The following is a 16901-nucleotide window of genomic DNA, read 5'->3' as shown; positions in this document are numbered from 1 at the left end:
TCCGTCTCTTACGTGGAAATCCTGAGTATACTGTGCAAAGTACTTACTCATTGCTTCAATCTTCGAGTGTAACTGAGGGTCTTTACATTTAATTAACTCGATAATGGCTTGTAACTGTGGATCAGATTGATATTGCGATTCTATAAATCGAAGATTAAATAATTCGGGAAGAGCGGAATGTTTACTGACTATTTTACAATTTCTTGGAATAATAGACATAACTTTGTTTTCCGGATTAACCGGCGGATAACTTTCACCAGGGTAAACCGACGGAATAGAAATGATGGTGTTTGTTTTAGTGCTCCGGACTTCTGTTGTTATCGCCTGTATATCTACGTCAATCTCCTCAATTTCATCACTACTGCTAATGCTAGGGTGTCGTTCCAATAATTTCTTGATCTTCCTTTCCATGATTAAATTGCTTGAATTGTTATTGTTTATTAATGAATTTAAAGATTTAGAGTAACCAACGTTAGCTTCAATAATAGTCCCAACTGAATTTTCGCTAAACTCAATTGACCTGCCGGAAATGCAATTTGTTGCTTTGTGATTGGTCCATTTTCCGTCGCATGATCGCTCGCCCTCTACCGGTCGTTTTCTATTCGATATATTACAAACGCGTTTATTTTTAGTAACCGATGGAGACTCGAGTCTATTTTTGGAGAAAGTTCTATTTCTAAATCCGAGGGCGGATCTAATTCTACTAATTTTCGCCACCGTAAACATACTATCGTAGGTGCTAATTGGTTGAGGATCTAAGCTCGGGTGCCTTGAGAGATAATCCGCGAGTCCTATTTTTGCTCCGGGTTTATGTTCCACTTGAAAATCGAACGGTATAAGGCGATCTAACCATCTTGTTAATCTGCTGAACATTGTTTTGTTCTTTTTATTGTTCCCATTTAGCAATGACACTAGTGCCTTGTGATCCGTAACTATTAAAAATTTCCTTCCCAGTACATAATTTCGGAAATATTCGGCCCCCCACACAACTGCTAACATTTCCAATTCATTCGTTGAGTAATTCTTCTCCGCTGCGTTTAGATACCGGGATGCGAATGATATCGGCCGCCAACCGTCGGCATTTAGTTGCTCAAGAACCGCTCCGAGCCCATTATGACTAGCGTCACATACAATTCTTGTGTCCCGGTGTATATCAAAATGCCGAAGTTCTACTATATTGGCCACTTGCTTTTTCAGACTCTCGAATGATATTTGACATTCCTCGCTCCAGATGTAATCGTTTTTTCGGCTTAATAATGGGCGTAGTGACGCTGATGATTCCGCGAGCGCCGGAAGATATTTGTGCAAGCTGTGAATGGAGCCCATGAATGATTTAAGTTGTGACACCGTTTTTGGCGCTTTCAGCGATTCGATCGGTTCCGTTTTTCGGACAAGCGGTGTTATCCCCGTACGGGTTATTTTGTGCCCCAACCACTCACATTCCCCCCGCGCAAATTGGCATTTTGTGAGTTTAAGTGACATATTCTCGCGATCCAGCTTCCGCAAAATTTTCTCGACTGTTGAGATATGCTCGATCTCCGTGCCTTTGGTGACCACCAATATGTCATCAATAAATGCATGTGCCTGCGGAAATTCCGAAAGAATCGTATCCATTACTCGTTGAAATTCCGCCGGCATGGTAGTTAGACCGTAGAACCCCGTACGAAATCGATACGTACCCGTTGATTTTCCTCCCACTAGCGAAAAATTGCATTGAACGCTCGTTTCCGGACTAAGTGGTAATTGACCGTACGCGTACGTAAGATCCATAGTAGAAAAGTATACATCCCCCGGTTTCCGTTCGCTTATCGTTTGTCCTACCGTATCCATAAGTTCCTCAATATTTGGCATTTGGTATTTGTTTTTGTGGACTTGCTTGTTCAACTCCCGTGATTCTAGCGCTAATTTTACCGATCCGTCCTTTTTCACCGTTATTACAATCGGAGAAACAAAATATTTATCCGAGCATTCAGTCAGTTTTTCGATGTGTCCTTGTCGCAAAAGTTTATCAATTTCCTTATCAACCTTTTCTTGCAATGTGATTGGCACCCTACGTCCTTTCTGTTGAATTGGTGTTAACTTTGCAAAAAAATCCGCGTGTACCTTATAATTCTTAATTTTCCCGACTCTGTTAAAAAGATTTTCAAACTGCTTACTGAAATAGATCTGCCAGTTGTCTAGTGAGTCCTCCACGTCCGTCGCTTCAGCTGTGGCTTGGTCGCTCTTTACCGACATCACATTTCCCTCCGGTGCCTTCTGCACAATCTGTAATCCAAGATTTGGCATTAGGTCTCTTCCAATAATTGATGGTCTGCTTCCTCCAATCACTCTGATGTTTGCGTTGGTCACCCATCCGTTCGTTTCCAGCAGTACATCCATCGTTCCTAGTAGTCGTAGGGGGTTGTTTCCGTAATCCCTGAACTCCTCGTCCTCCGGTGCTGGTGCCTTCACCTTGACGCCTGCGGTACCCAACGTTCGTTTTAATTCTCCAATAGTGAATATCGAAATCGGTGATCCACTGTCTATCCAAACGTTCGTTTGTTTTCCATTTACTTTAATTGGCAGTCGTGCACCGGCCACTTTGAGCTCGGTTTCCGTCCGAGATCTGATTGCCATGACGACATAATCTCCTGAGCTATCCGAGTCCCACGATCGCTGCTTCTTGGCCGGTGTATTGACCCAACCGACGGAATTCTCATGCTGAGAATATGTATCCTCCGCTTCACCTATCTCGGTAGTTTCCATCTCTTCCTGATTTTGGATCAGTCCCACTGCCGGTCTTCCCTGATTATTTCGCTTCCCCCTACAAGTCCTCTCGTAGTGTCCCGTCTTTCTGCAGAAATTGCACGTTGCATTTTTCGCTGGACACGTTGTGAGATGTTCCGGAGTAAAATTTGGTTGGTCACAGTTATAGCATCTTCTGAGACCACCCCCTCTCATTCCTGCTCGCCCCCTGAATGATCCACGGCCCCGCGATCTGTTGTTTCTGTAACCTCCTCGAATGGCCCCCACTGGTTCCGTCTTGATTTGGAATGCTCCAGCTCCACCGGTAGTTCCACTGGTTCCTCCCCCGGTTATCGATCCGTATGACTTTGCATATTTATATCCGCGTTCGTATGACAGTGCAATACGGTACACCTCCTCTGGCGTCTTCGTCGAGCGGCATAACTCGTTTTGGGCCTCCCTATTGTTCATGTTGACGATGAACACATCCCGCAAAATCCTGGTCTCCAATGCTCCAAAATTACATCTAGCGGCCAACCCGCTCAACACTGAGTGGAACTGTTCTAGCGATTCTCCTATTTGTTGCTTCCGTGCCAAGAGTTGGAATGTCTCGTACGTTTCGTTTCGTTCCTTTCTAAATTCGGATTCAATGGTATCTATAACTCGAGAATACCTTGTTGCAGATAAGTCCAGATGTGGTTTTCTCTTATGCAGCTCATCCTGTCCTTTCTCCCCCAGGCACAAGTACAAGTTGGAGATAAGCACTTGTTCCGAAGCTAGGCGATTCTTCCCGTCTACCTCCTCTGGTAAATCTGTAATCTGCGCTGCAGTTAACGTACTGGCATAATAGAAATTCCTAGGATTTAAACTGTGTTTTGCCACCATCCCCCATTGAAATCGATTGAACCAAAACTCGCATAGCATTGGTGGTTCTGCAAACGTCGAGGGCCAAAACGATGTAATTCCCAGTGGGTTTTTCCCCCCACTTTGGCCTGTTGGCTGCGCCATGTGAAAAGACGGTTTCGAAGTGTTAATTAAATTCCGTTTGTTAAGCAACCGTATTTCAGAAAGTTAGTCGGAGACAATAGCATAGCTGTCATCCGAAGGTGACAGACACTCCGAAGGTTAAATACCGGTTAGCGCCAGACAGATGATTAAAATAGATAACACAACTCGAATTGAAACATGAACTAAATTTAGATACTATGACAATTGATAGTCATCAGAAATTTTTTTTTCTACTTTGACAGAAAATGAGTTTTTGGTCTGCTCATTATTAGTTATGCGCACAAATTCAATGATTGTTGACTCAGTTTTATTATCACAATAAGCTTAATTTAAAAAATTTTTACTATTTTGTTTTAAAGCCAAAAAGCTTGAAAGTAAAATAGCCCCTCTTGTTAGCAAATCTTCGGAAATCGTTTTAAAAATCTGTGTATATTTTGAAGAATCAAGAATCTTTGATATCTTCCGAAATTCTATGGCAAAAACTTGCCAAGACAGCTGCAATTTTTTCAAGATCAAGCCAAGATTATTTTAACTTTTTCAAAGATATCAAGCATTGATGGGCTTGGGTAGTAACAAAGAAGCCGCAATTTTTTAAAACAGTTAAATTTCAAACAGTTTCAAACTGAGATATTAAGGCTAAACGACGGATATATTGCAGCCTTAGACTTTTTAGACAATTACTATTAAAGCAGAAATTTTACAAAGTAATAAATATTCACGAGTTCGCATGTAGCGAGAGATGTCCGGCAAATAAGACGACAGCTCTTAAAACGACCACAGGTTTTATGGGACTTAAAGACGACGCTATACGCGATTCTTCAATTGTGTTTCAAATAGAAACAGCTCAAACTCAAACCAGTTCATTTCAAATGTTTTAACGCTCATTTGTCGTCTTAATGTCATGTTGTCTTAAAGTCCGCCTGTCGTCTTAATAACCTAAAATCATAGCAACCACTTACTCAGCTGCGCTTAAATTGGGCACAAGAGGTACAGAATCAGTGTTTACTGCTAACCAGAATGTTTATAAACAGAACTAATATAATCGATTACCACCAACTTAGTTATGAAGGTTTGATGTATCTTACGTTTTTTGTATTTGTAGGAAATGCCAGCGGGCTTCGAAGCTTCATCTGCATCGATACTTCCGTCAAACAAACCGAACACCTGAGAAAAAAATCTTAATTAGTTTTAAAATTGCGCACATGTGATTCAGAGTGATAGGCGCACAAATTCTCAGAGATTCGACCCCTGCCAACCCCCTTTGTACTACTTTGAGATATCCATATTTGACTATTCCATTTTATGCATCCACACGCAAATGAAATGGCAGTTTGTTTTTGTTTTGAAGGAAATTTGCTCAAGCTAGCCATAAATTAAAAAAAAAACTAGAACAAGATAAGAAATCAAAACAATGAAAAAAATATAAAAACAATTTTAAAAAAGAATTCAATGATAGCAGGAGATTATATTGCATTAGTTGTTAGGATAAATTTGTGTACCTCGAACTTGTACTTGGTCCCATCATCCGGGAGGTCGTTGAATGTGACGAGGAAGGTGGGTCCGTCCACTGACTGGTCGTGGGGGTAGAACATGTAGTCATTATTGGTTGCGTCACTCAGTGACGTCAGCAGACCCTCCTCACTCAACGGGTCAGTTGGAAGAGCCAGATTCGATCTAAAAAATCAAGGTCAGCAGACGGTGTCCGGCAAATAAGATGGACAGCTGTTAAAACGACAACCGCTTTTAGGACGACGCTACACACAAATTCTCCAATTGCATTTCCGAGAACAATGATTTCCTTAGATTCGATCAATTCAATTTACAACTTTTAACATTCATTAGTCGTCTTAATGTCTTGTCGTCTTATTTATCTCAACAGGCAAATAGAAAAAAAAACAATTAACTCAACGAGACTTTAAAAAGACGGACAGATTAGAGTTTTTTCAATCAAATTTTTCTCGACACCTCGATCGACTCAAGGCTCAAAGGTCTATTTGCTTTTTATTCTAACTTGGAGCGATTAAAACGATTGAGTAAATCGAAAAGCCTTTAAAAAACTATAAAACAATTAGCGTGCCGAAGTAGCGCCGAAAAACGCATTTTTGTCAAATATTTTTAAAAAGGCTGAAACAACGTCATTTTTAGCTTGTTTTTTTTTTCAAAGATTTGCCGTCGGCACAGAAGATTTTGACATAGGGTCATTATAGTACTTTCCGAGAGCTCGGATAATCAAATTGGTCGACCTAAAAAAAGGTCAACAAACTTTTCAATTTTTTGTTTCGAAAAACCGCCTCCTAGAAAAAATTTCTGCGCATGCCACTGTATAAAACATATGATTGATAAATTTCAGCTGTGAATAAGTAGTTTGTGAAGCTTAGCTTAGCACTTTCCAAGTAAAAAGAAATGCAGAAACTCTAAAAAAACGAATCTGAAAAAATATGAAGAGAAAAATTCAATTTTGCTTTTTGCTATTAATTTTTGCAAAAGTAAATGCTTTCATGTAAAACTTTTATCAAACGCCGCACAAAAAGGCGACTCAAATTGAATTTTTTACACAACTGTGATCAGAACTTTTTGGCACAGTTCAAACAAATTGACCAGAACATATGTTTTTTTGGGCTGGGCCGAAAGCCGTATCAACCTTAAAAGAAGACCCAAATAAATTTATTTGCAGTATTCGTTCGGATTCAGCTGCTGGGCTACCTCTACCTGATTCGGATTCGGGACACGAGGCCTCTCGGCACGTCTAACTGCATCACGAAGGTCGTCTCCGCAGTCGAGGAGTGTTTCAACAATATGGGCCTCATAGGAGCTGCAACACAAAAAAGTTGTATGCAACAAAGTTATGCAATGATCATAGAAATCGAGTGCTTGCATCTTTTGTAATATTTCCATTTACTTGAAATCAACAAACTTGGTCCTGCTCGTTTACCCCTTGAGTATAAGTAACATAAGTAAAATGGCTGGAATTTTGACATGTCTGATCAAAAGTGAAAACATTTCAAAACGCTATTAACATTTATAAAACGCTCTTTTGCTTTTGAATCGAAATGGGTTGAAGATAAGTAAGCGAATATATGATTTATTCGAGGAAGCATTTTCGAAAACTTTGTTGACATTTTTAGGAGGCATAGCTATATAACGGCCCAGTTTTACTCAAACTTTCAGCGCCGCAGGGTGAAAAAAAAACAGGCTCGTGGTTGTGGTAGGATTCAAACCTCCCATCTCTCGTCAGAGAGTCTGAACTCTTAACCATTTGGCCACCACATGCCTACAGTGGGAAAAAAATTCTCTCTGTCGATTATTTCCTTTAATTGACTGTGACTCACCCGTGACTACAACAGTGAGACTGGAGATGTATGATGAGTCACTGACTAGCTCTCTGATTGGCTCCACCCCCGTGACGTCACACTCCAAGTAGGACTGCATATTGACAGACACTGTAAACTCCGCACCTGGCGGTTTGTCGTTGTACCTACAATACGTGATTAATGCGAACTACACTAAATGTTTGATTCGACCATTGAAAGTGGGGAGGAAGTTTGGCATCACATGTTTTTATGGGTTTTTAGATACTTTTTTCACGTAAAATCAAGTACCACAATTAATCTTTACAATGGGTATAATTAATCATTATCAATGTATATCAAATTAAAAAAAAATCTTAGTCGTGAATCTAACGACGCTAAAATACTCTGAAAATTTGTCTGAAAAACTTGTTCACAGTTTTTGCTTTATTGAATAATTTCGAGCAAGTAAAGCAAGCAAGTAGGTGACTTGAAGGCAGTTATTTGGCACTAAAAATTTTCAAAAACTACAAAAAAAAATTCTGCTCGCAACTTAGAAAGTTTTTTAGACTTTGTGTTTATTTTTGTTGTAGGGTTATTGATTTTCTGAACGCAACTGTAGTGTATTGTGCCAAATCTTCACAAAATTTTCACAGCAATTCGACCTATTTTTCATTTTTCGTGAGCAAAATTTGTTATTTCTCAAACATAACGACTAAAGTTTGGTATATCTTAACGTGGCCGAAGAAATATCGGTTGGTATCCAGTTTCTCAGTCAAAGGAAGAATGTGCTCGACTTTGCTCGATTCAACTCAGATATCTCTGGACTTTCTCGACTTTCGAAGGTAGAAAAATGTACCCGTTTTTGCTGGAACTGATTTTTCCGCAGTATCAGGTAAAAAATTGTAAATCAGAGGTGCCGAATGTGTCTAAGAGTAAATAAAATTGAGTCGTGATTTCCAAAGAAAAAACTGTATCGAAAAAAACCGGTGTGAAGTTTTTGCTGTTCGAACAAAGCTAATCATTTCAAACAGAAGCTTAAAAACTTTCAATTTATATTTTAATCGGTTGCAGAGAAAACTACCGAAACGTGAATAAAAGTTTTTTGTCCTTTGGCGGTAAAAAATGGAAAATAAACTTTTTAAGTTATCCTTATTTCGGATTCGCTTTGCGCATTAAGATGTGCAGGTATGAGCTGCCTCTGACAAAATTTCATCTGAAAACCTCATCGTTTTTGTTCTTTTTTTTGCCATAGAAATTTCAAATGACATTTCACAGGTTTTTGAATGCAGATTTTGTCGAACAGTTTCAAAGTGACTGCAGTCAGTTTTAGGCTGTTTGTTTTTATAAAGATTTAACAGCAAAATTTTTGCAAAAATTCTATCCGATATTTTTTCGATCTCCTTATTTTTGTTTTTCAAAGTTGAAAATAATTTCTGGTATCAGGCTAATACTCTAAATGCTACAATTGTCCCGTAAAATAATAATATCTGTATTTTTTGACAAAAATTTACTAAAAAAATCTGCATTTTGTTAATTTTGAAATTGTTCCGCGCGTACACATGTCAACTCAACCATGAAAAAATGAACATTGCGTCAATCAATTTGTCAGCTCCAGTTCAAAAAAAATTCTGAGCTGGATTAGTCCACTTCATACGCTACGCATTAAAAGAAAATTGAATTTTGGGGCGAAGGAATTATCCCAGATTGGGCAAAAGTGCGATCCTCAGAACCCCATAACTTCAAACAAATGATCACAGGTAAAATATCCGTTTAAGTCTGAGCTCAAGGCATCGATATCTTCCAGATGGTATCAAAAATTCCATCACAATTTGTTCCTGAAAGATAAAAATTCACTTAAGCGGGAACAAAAATTTGAACCATTTTTGAAAGCGCAAATTCCGCAAAATGTTTCCACCACGGTAGTTTATGAGAATTATTTTAAAATTTATTCTGTTCTCGAAATATTTAGATGTTTTTGTGGGTAAAAATTGAGTTTTAATTGAGCAGCTACCAATTGCATCAAAAAACTCATTGCGCATTCAAATTTTTATTATGATAATACTAACGATTGAGGGGTAGTATTACCGTTGAGACAAAATACAAAATACTAATGTTTTTGCGTCAAAAAACTTCAAGCGCACCAAAAAACTTCCGATCTTAATTTTCCGAAAAAGCGCTCTTATGACATTTTTGGCAATTTTTTTTGCTGCGCAGATTTTTTTTGTCCAAATTGGTTTCTTTCAGAAGAGGTATTTGGTGACCAAAAAAAACTTGTTGAAAAAGTTTTCGAACAAAATGCTAGATCTGCTCCTAGTTTTACACCTTCGGCTGTTGCCCGTTAAAGTCCATTGAAACTAGGAACTATATTTTGGTTAGTAGATGTAAGCGAAACTGACTTGAATCTATTTCCGATAACTCGCATGTTGCTGTGTCCCTGGTTGTCACTGAGTAGAAAGCCGTCCACTTCGCCCGCTACCGGGTCCCTCCATCCCACAGTGAACGAAGAGCCAAGGTCACTACTCACATACGCCAGAAAGTCAGGTGGGTCAGGCTCTGAAAGGAGCAACAACTGTTTATAAGTGGTTACCCAACTTAAAAAGTCCCCCACTTAATCTCCAAAGTTACTTTACACTCGATTTCTGACATTTAAAAAAATTTTTTGAAGCAACTGGAAAACCAATTTGTTTCATTTTGGTTCACTTCAAACTTTTTTGTCCTTGCAAAAATGCTTCGTCTGTTCCTGAATCCTTGGGTATATTTTCTACCCTCCCCGTACTTACTAGTACAAATGACCATGATGTCGGAAGGGGGACTGGTCTCTCCGTACGCGGAGGCTGACACTCTGTACTCGTAGGTGGTGCCGGCAGTCAGTCCGGTGTCGTCCGTCATGGACTTGGAGGTGCCATTGTTGTCGGGATCCGAAGAGGCCACTCCGTCCCGGTACACCATGAAGCGGGTGGGGCATGTCGGAACATTCGTGTCATTCCAAGTGAGAGTAATAGCCGAGTTAGAATCGGAAGTACTGGTCTCCGGAACCCAAAATGGGGTATTGGGCGCTGCAAACAGAGAGGCAGTTATGAACAAACTGTTTTTTTTTCTAAGAAAACGCGCTATTTAACTTTAAGTTCTAATTATTTTGGACTTATATATAAGAACTTACAAAAAGTACAGGTTTGAACTTTGTTTAATTCTCAGCAATATGAAAAGTTATGTTAACTAGTAACGAATATCCAGCCGTATAAACAACTAAATCAAAGATCCATGCGAGTTTTGTAGTGGTAACAAACACCCCCCCCCCCCCCCTTGTGCACTATGAGAACATTAAAAAATATCCGTCTGTTCTTACTTGTATAGGTGAAGACCGAGACGTGGGTGTACTGGCGGGACAGAATAGCCCCACAGCCACTCTCACTCGAGACATTGATGTCGATTCTCTCACAGGCGCCAAAACCGTCGTAGGTGGCCTCGAACTCCTCCCCTTGCACGGCGTACATTGAGTGGTTTGAGGTCAAATTACGCTCGTATCTGAAAAATGAACCAAAAATTGTTGAGCTCCTGAGCTCAAATGGCTGCATCGCCATTTTTTTGGTGTTATTTTCATTGATAGTTTGTCTTTTAATGTTGATCATTATTTTATTTTTGTGTTGATCATAATATTATTTTTTGTCTTCAATGATTAACGGTGGTTTCAATAACTATGATTAAAGTATAAAAAAAATAGTTAATCGAATGTTCAGTAAAATCATTGAGCTCAAAAATACGAATTTTCATCATGAATTGGAAAAGTTTTAATTTCCATGCGTCCAATGAATATTTATTTCAGATCGTTTGAATCTTTGATTATTTTTTATCTAAATTTCACATCTGTGGGCCAATGATAAACTAGTGAAATAAACCGCTAAAAGCCAGTTGGTACTTAGTTTGAAGTGTCATTACCCGCTGGAAAATTGAGGGCTGATTTGGAAGTAGTATTGTCTGCTGACGCCCAGGGGGGCCAAGAAGGACACGCCCACGGTCTGGTTGTCCACTCCAAAATATTCAAAGTTCTCCAGGTATCCAGGGTCTAAAAAGGATCATTGAGCGAAGAAAAGTTGCCTGGGTATAAATTGAAAGAGTCAAGAAAAATAGGCTGAGTGCAATTGGTTCCAATGAACACTAAAGTTTTTTTTCTAGCATCTAAAAAGCTGTGATTTTGCGAGAAACCAGTTCAATCAATCATTCTTCTCAACTTTGACAAATAATCGCATCGAATTATTGAGTTACAATTAATTTGAAACAATCATGAACAATTAATGGCGACTGAGGCACATTAATGGGAGCAAAATCGTCTTTTAAAGAACCTCGCCAAATTCTTTCAATATAGCCCTTTTTGAATGACTGGGCTCATTTCTTCTACCTGTGCATCCATAGACGGGGTCGAACTCAGCAGCCTGTCCATTATTTGTCAAGGTCACATAGTCAGTGGTATTCTGGTATGGCGACACTAAACTGTAGATTGTGTATTGAGTGTCAGTTGGCTGCCAGAAGCATCTCAACTCTACGTTGTAAGCCTGTCCAGGCACCAGGCCACCGAAAGTAACGAAGTCCAGGGTCTCATTCTGGTAGATAGTCCGGTTCTGGATGTTGGGAGGCGACTCAGAGAGCTCCGTGGTTCTTTAATAAAAAAATTTGATATAACAAAACTGTTCGTATGAAGGCGAAGACTTGAATGTTCCGGCTGCCTTTTAAGATCTATGGAGTAGTATTTGCTATAAAATTGACAAAACTTATAAAAAAATGAAAAATTTTGAGATTTATTTGAAAATCAACCACCCACACGCTATAGCAAAGTATTAAATAGTCCAAATAGCATGCCTCAATTCAAAATGTCGAATGATTTCTAAGACTCCGCTTACTTATTAGGATTAAGATTAAGACTCCGCTTACGCATTACGAACACAAATTATATCGCGGGTTAATTTTCCCAACTTGGCCAAAATGGCAATCTTTAAACCTTCATTACTTTAAAACAAAAATTTAAAGATTTTTTTCAAATTTGAGCTCAGGATAACAATAAGTTGGGAATAATGAAAAACAATTATTGTCAAAAAATGCTATTTAGAACGTCGAAATTTATGCGGAGAAAAAGACCACCCCTGAGCGCAAGTCATTTTCTTCGAAAATCAGAACGAAAACCTATATAACATAGCTAACCTACCCGCTATACATACAAAGAAATCTAAACAATTTGAGAAACAGATTAAATTACATTGATTGCTATACAGATTCTATACAGTAAAATGATATTTGTCTTTTTTTTTTAGTTATTAATAGTTTCAACCGGTGGCGTGTGCAAGTTTGAAAAATTAGGTCTGCTTCTTTTCAGTTGTGCAGCTTTGACTTTTCGAGCCAAGCCAAATCCTTAGATCTTTTCTTAGATCCACCAGGGGTGGATTTAGGAAGGGGTTAGCAAGCGGGACTCGAACCGCTCATCAACCAAAGGGTGTACCCGTTGGTATTAGGTATTAATTTATGACATCATTTTCTAGCAAATAACTCTGAGCTTTTTCGAAAAAGGCATTTGGCGCCAATGTTTGCAAACATTTTGAAGTGGAGCGCGCGCCGAAAAAAAACATGTTTCTGGTCGAAAACTTAAAAAACGCCCAAAAACAGCATTTTCACCAGTTTTCTCATCAAGAATTGTATGCGGCGCAGACATTTTTGTCAAAATAGGACCTCTATAATGTTCTTGGGCGCTCGGAAAAAAAATTTGGTGGACCTCAAATAAAAAATGGACGATAAAACTTTGGAAATTGTTCAAAAACGCGCCCCACCACTTGGATGGAAAGTTTTCATCTGCCCCTGAGATTGACAATGAAGACCCTACTTTGACAACACTTTCTCCGCTGAAGCAAGTTTTTGAAAATAGGCTCGATTGTTGAATAAACATTGATATCATCAGAAATATTATGATATTAGGATGTGGTGTAGAGGTAAAATTATGATCCTAGAATATGTGTATTATTATGATTTTATTATCATTACGTAACGTCAAATGGCTCTCAAGGTCAATTTTACAGTTACCGTAGAGTGAAGGTACAGCCAGTGGCTGGCATAGGAAAACTAAATTAAAGTTGACTTTTTACCTTTATGGTTTAACAGGAAAAATTTGAAGCAGTGCATACTTTTACGTGGCACAGTCAATTACGGATTCAATCTATCGCGTCCTGGAAGTTGTTTTGGCCATCCCACGAATTCCCGGTTCCCTGGAAGGACTGGATCCAGAGGTTCCAACTGGTGGTCATCGCCAGGGAAGAAATCGATATAAAAGACCTTCCTATCGACACTCCTTTACCACATATTACTTATCCTACCTTGGAAGAAGCGCCAGCAACAGAGGACCCAGCAGCTCGAACGTAACGGGAGGCGCGAATTAATGCAGTGATAGAAAAATGGCGATGCCAAGAACACCCGGGACGAAAAAGACAAGCATTTAAAGCCCAAACATTTGCTATCTTTGGGAAAGCAAGGACAGAGGAACTTCAATCAGAAAGAACCTCACCGGAGAATTGTAGACATTATTTTTAGTGAATGCGGTAATTGGCAAGAGATACAATCCTAAGAGAACCAAAAGTCACTAAAACAGATTCACGTTTCTTGGACAGAAACAAAGATATAGTGAAAGTATGGAACAGTTTTTTGAGCTCTCAGCGACCAATACCTGGGTGGCAATTCCGAAAAACGTGACGAGCCTACCGTTTGCAACGTCTTGATTGTTAATATGAAGAACGAGGAGATAAAGGAATAACTGTGTATGGAAACCTTGACTCTTGGAGATGCGTTAGATTTCGCGGTTGGGAGATAACAAGACGAGCAGATTTACAAAAATATCAGTGGGGGATTAAGTAGGTTTGGGAAAAAAGAGTTCAATCAAGGGCTACAAACTAGCAATGCGGGCGAACCCAGTGGGTATATAAACAAGAAACCGGTAAATGGAGGAATTTGACAATTTCTAGACAAATGCCACAAGTATGGGAACCCACTGAGACCTAATCATAGTGAATATTGCGAAGCTGATAACATAATTTGCCATAATTGTAGTAAGAGACGAAATTTTACTGATTTTTGTAAATAAAACGACGGTCATTCAAGAAGATGGATTGTGCAATTTTTCGCAGCACGAAACAAGTGTTATCAGAAAGCTTAAGGAAAATTATGATGACGACGTTTTTGGCGTATTCGCCATAAGAACAGTTAAGGACAAAGACGGGCAGAAAAGTTGAAAAAGGTTACACATTAGGACAGGGAGAAGCCAGAGGCAAACCGAGTTTCAAATCGATTTCGCAAGTTTTGTGTCGTTCATTATGCAAGCAAAATTACACCAGCTAAACACATGAGACAGGTTTGTCAGCATCAGAGTGGTTCCAAAGATAATAGGAAATGTATTTCTGCGGCGTGACAGATGACGTCATCCAAAAATTGGGCTTGTCTCCGTCGATCTAGAATCGGAAAGCTGAACAGCCAGGGGCGCACAGTTCTGCATCACGGAGAGGGACAACGAGATATACTCGGAAATACAATTCTACTCGCACTAGGAACCAAAGTACGTCAGAAGCAGCGCTCTAGCGCTTTCAATGAAATGGAAGGGAATAATTCAGAGACAATCCAAACGGAATATCCCCAAATTCAGTGCAAGTATTCTACAAGTATACTAAAAAAATTCAAGAATTGTATGTTGGAAAAGGAATATTGAAAAATGCGAAGTCAACCGTTACAACCAATACAGGTATAAGAGAAAAGAATTTCCATACACGTATTAAGTAAAGTTGAAAAACTATCAAAGACCTACTCGACGATGATCACATTGTGAAATTAGGCAAAAGTACAGACTACTGTTTTGTCCTACCAACGGTATAAACAGCTAAAAAAGACGGTTCTCTTAATTTAGGAATCTCAAAATTAATCAATCAATAGACCAAATCTCGAACCAAATATCGAACATGATTGACATAGTAGACAATGTGGCTTTAGCTATTAGCGGGAACACGGCTGAACCGACACAGTCTTCAAACTTTGACCTAAAATTTGCATACTCGCAAATGCCATTTAGCAACGAAACAAGTCCGGTGTGTAAATTTGGTATAGCGGAAGGAAGTTTAACAGGGTATATTGGTTCAAAGCAGCAGGATGCGTAATGAGTTTCGACAGGTAATGGATTCAATTTTGGGCCGTTTGCCAGGGGTACTTGTGAATCTTGACGATATCTTTATCGCAATCCAGGGTCTACAGAACGCCATTGGCACGAACTTCGGAAAATCTTGCAGGTATTGCATAATAATAAGAATGCCGCTGTCAAATGGAGCAAGAGCACCATTTATGCTAAGGAAATCGAATGGCTGGGATTTAAATTATCAATCCAAAATTCCGATCATGTAGAAAGAAACCTAGATTCTATCTTGAATTTGAAAAAAAAAACTGGAAACATTGAATATTTGGTCGCTGATTGGGCCGATTAACCAGTTGATTCGCTTCATTTCGAAATTAGCGGGAACAATGGAACCTTCTCGGATTTTAATCAAAAAAACTTTCGAGGTTTGATTGGGAAACAAAACAAGAAGAAGCTTTTGAGAGGATGTAGGGAAATGTGAAAGATTTTGTACAAAACCACCATTTCGATGCGAAGAAAGACACAAAAATAGAAATGATGCAGCGAAAAGAGCCTAGGGGCTGTTTTGATACAATTACACGCCGAGGTTTGGAAACCAAATTTGTATGCGTCCCAGTTTTTTAACGAAACGGAGCTAAAATATACTCTTTGTGACCAGGTGAAACTACTGGCGGTCGTAAGGGCCGAGACTCACTTTCAGAACTATTTGTTTGGAGCTCGTTTCAAAACAATAAGGGATCACAATGCATTACTAGCCTGCCTCTTAGAGGAAAAGAATTCCAAAACAACTTGCCTCTTCATCCAGTGGTTTTCGTCATCCAGTGGTTGATACAGATGTACAACACTTTTGTTGTGCCACAAAATGATGAAATTAGTAGTCTAATATCACCTTTAGCAGAAGCAAAGGAGCCCAAAGCGTACCAAATGACCTCATGTACAAACAATCCAACGAGAATTACGAACTCGAAAACAATTAGCAGCGAGCAAAGTCATCAACGCGTTAAAGAACTGTCAATTGATCAGAGTGTGCATTCAAAGTCATCGCCGTAGAAAAATTTGCCAAAAATTTAGGCTTATCGACCCTTGGGAAATAAGACAAAATCCCATCTCAAGAGAAAGTTTAGGGTAAGACGCCAGTGAATCTTTGCTAAAGGAAAAAATTCATATCATCAGCCGTTGTTTCAATCAAACTTGCACCGGCAGATAATTTTGTTTCAATCCTGTTCTGTTTGTTTAGTCGGAATTTTTGGATAAAAAATTCATAGTAGTTCTGATTAAAGCAGATGAATAACTTAACTGCATTATTGAAGCGTTGTCTAAACAGATCACTCCCCCATTACAAACCTCTGAACTTACTTGAGCCAAATTTCAAATTTTTTTACGTCTAAAGGAACCTTGTTTATGGAAGGCCAGATGATTATCCCCCAGAGATAAGAGGGCGCCCATCATTATGCGATTGCATAAAAGACATGCGGGAAAGATAAAAATGCGGAATAAGACGTAGAATTTTTTCTGGTGACCGCATATGAACCGATAAACACAAATTACCGCTGCAAAGTGCAAAAAGTGCATCAAGTCGGGTAAGAATTTAAAATCAGACATAACTATCACAGAAGTATCCAGCTTAGACTCGATGGAGGAACCTAACCAGGAATACAATTGAGTTTCTTAGGCTATGTGCCTGAAATATCGGGAACGTGTAATTATCTTTTGATTTGAGAGGTTCGGTCCTC

General features: G+C 39.1%; 1 protein-coding gene across 1 annotated transcript in view; it reads right to left on the bottom strand.

Annotated features, from left to right (window-relative positions):
* LOC134854893 (uncharacterized) overlaps positions 1-16901 on the bottom strand; it is a gene marked incomplete in the record, with an annotated part of 161968 nt that overhangs the window by 4609 nt on the left and 140458 nt on the right. The window contains 9 exon segments of the mRNA XM_063871253.1: positions 4818-4896; positions 5232-5406; positions 6442-6544; positions 7062-7207; positions 9419-9575; positions 9803-10078; positions 10369-10547; positions 10959-11085; positions 11419-11675. Of these exon segments, the coding sequence (XP_063727323.1) occupies positions 4818-4896; positions 5232-5406; positions 6442-6544; positions 7062-7207; positions 9419-9575; positions 9803-10078; positions 10369-10547; positions 10959-11085; positions 11419-11675 (1499 nt within the window).

The sequence above is a fragment of the Symsagittifera roscoffensis genome, chromosome 9, assembly GCF_963678635.1.
Source record: "Symsagittifera roscoffensis chromosome 9, txSymRosc1.1, whole genome shotgun sequence".
Lineage (NCBI taxonomy): Eukaryota > Metazoa > Xenacoelomorpha > Acoela > Convolutidae > Symsagittifera > Symsagittifera roscoffensis.
The sequence above is the reverse complement of the archived record's forward strand: the minus strand, read 5'-3'. Positions and strand labels throughout refer to the sequence as shown.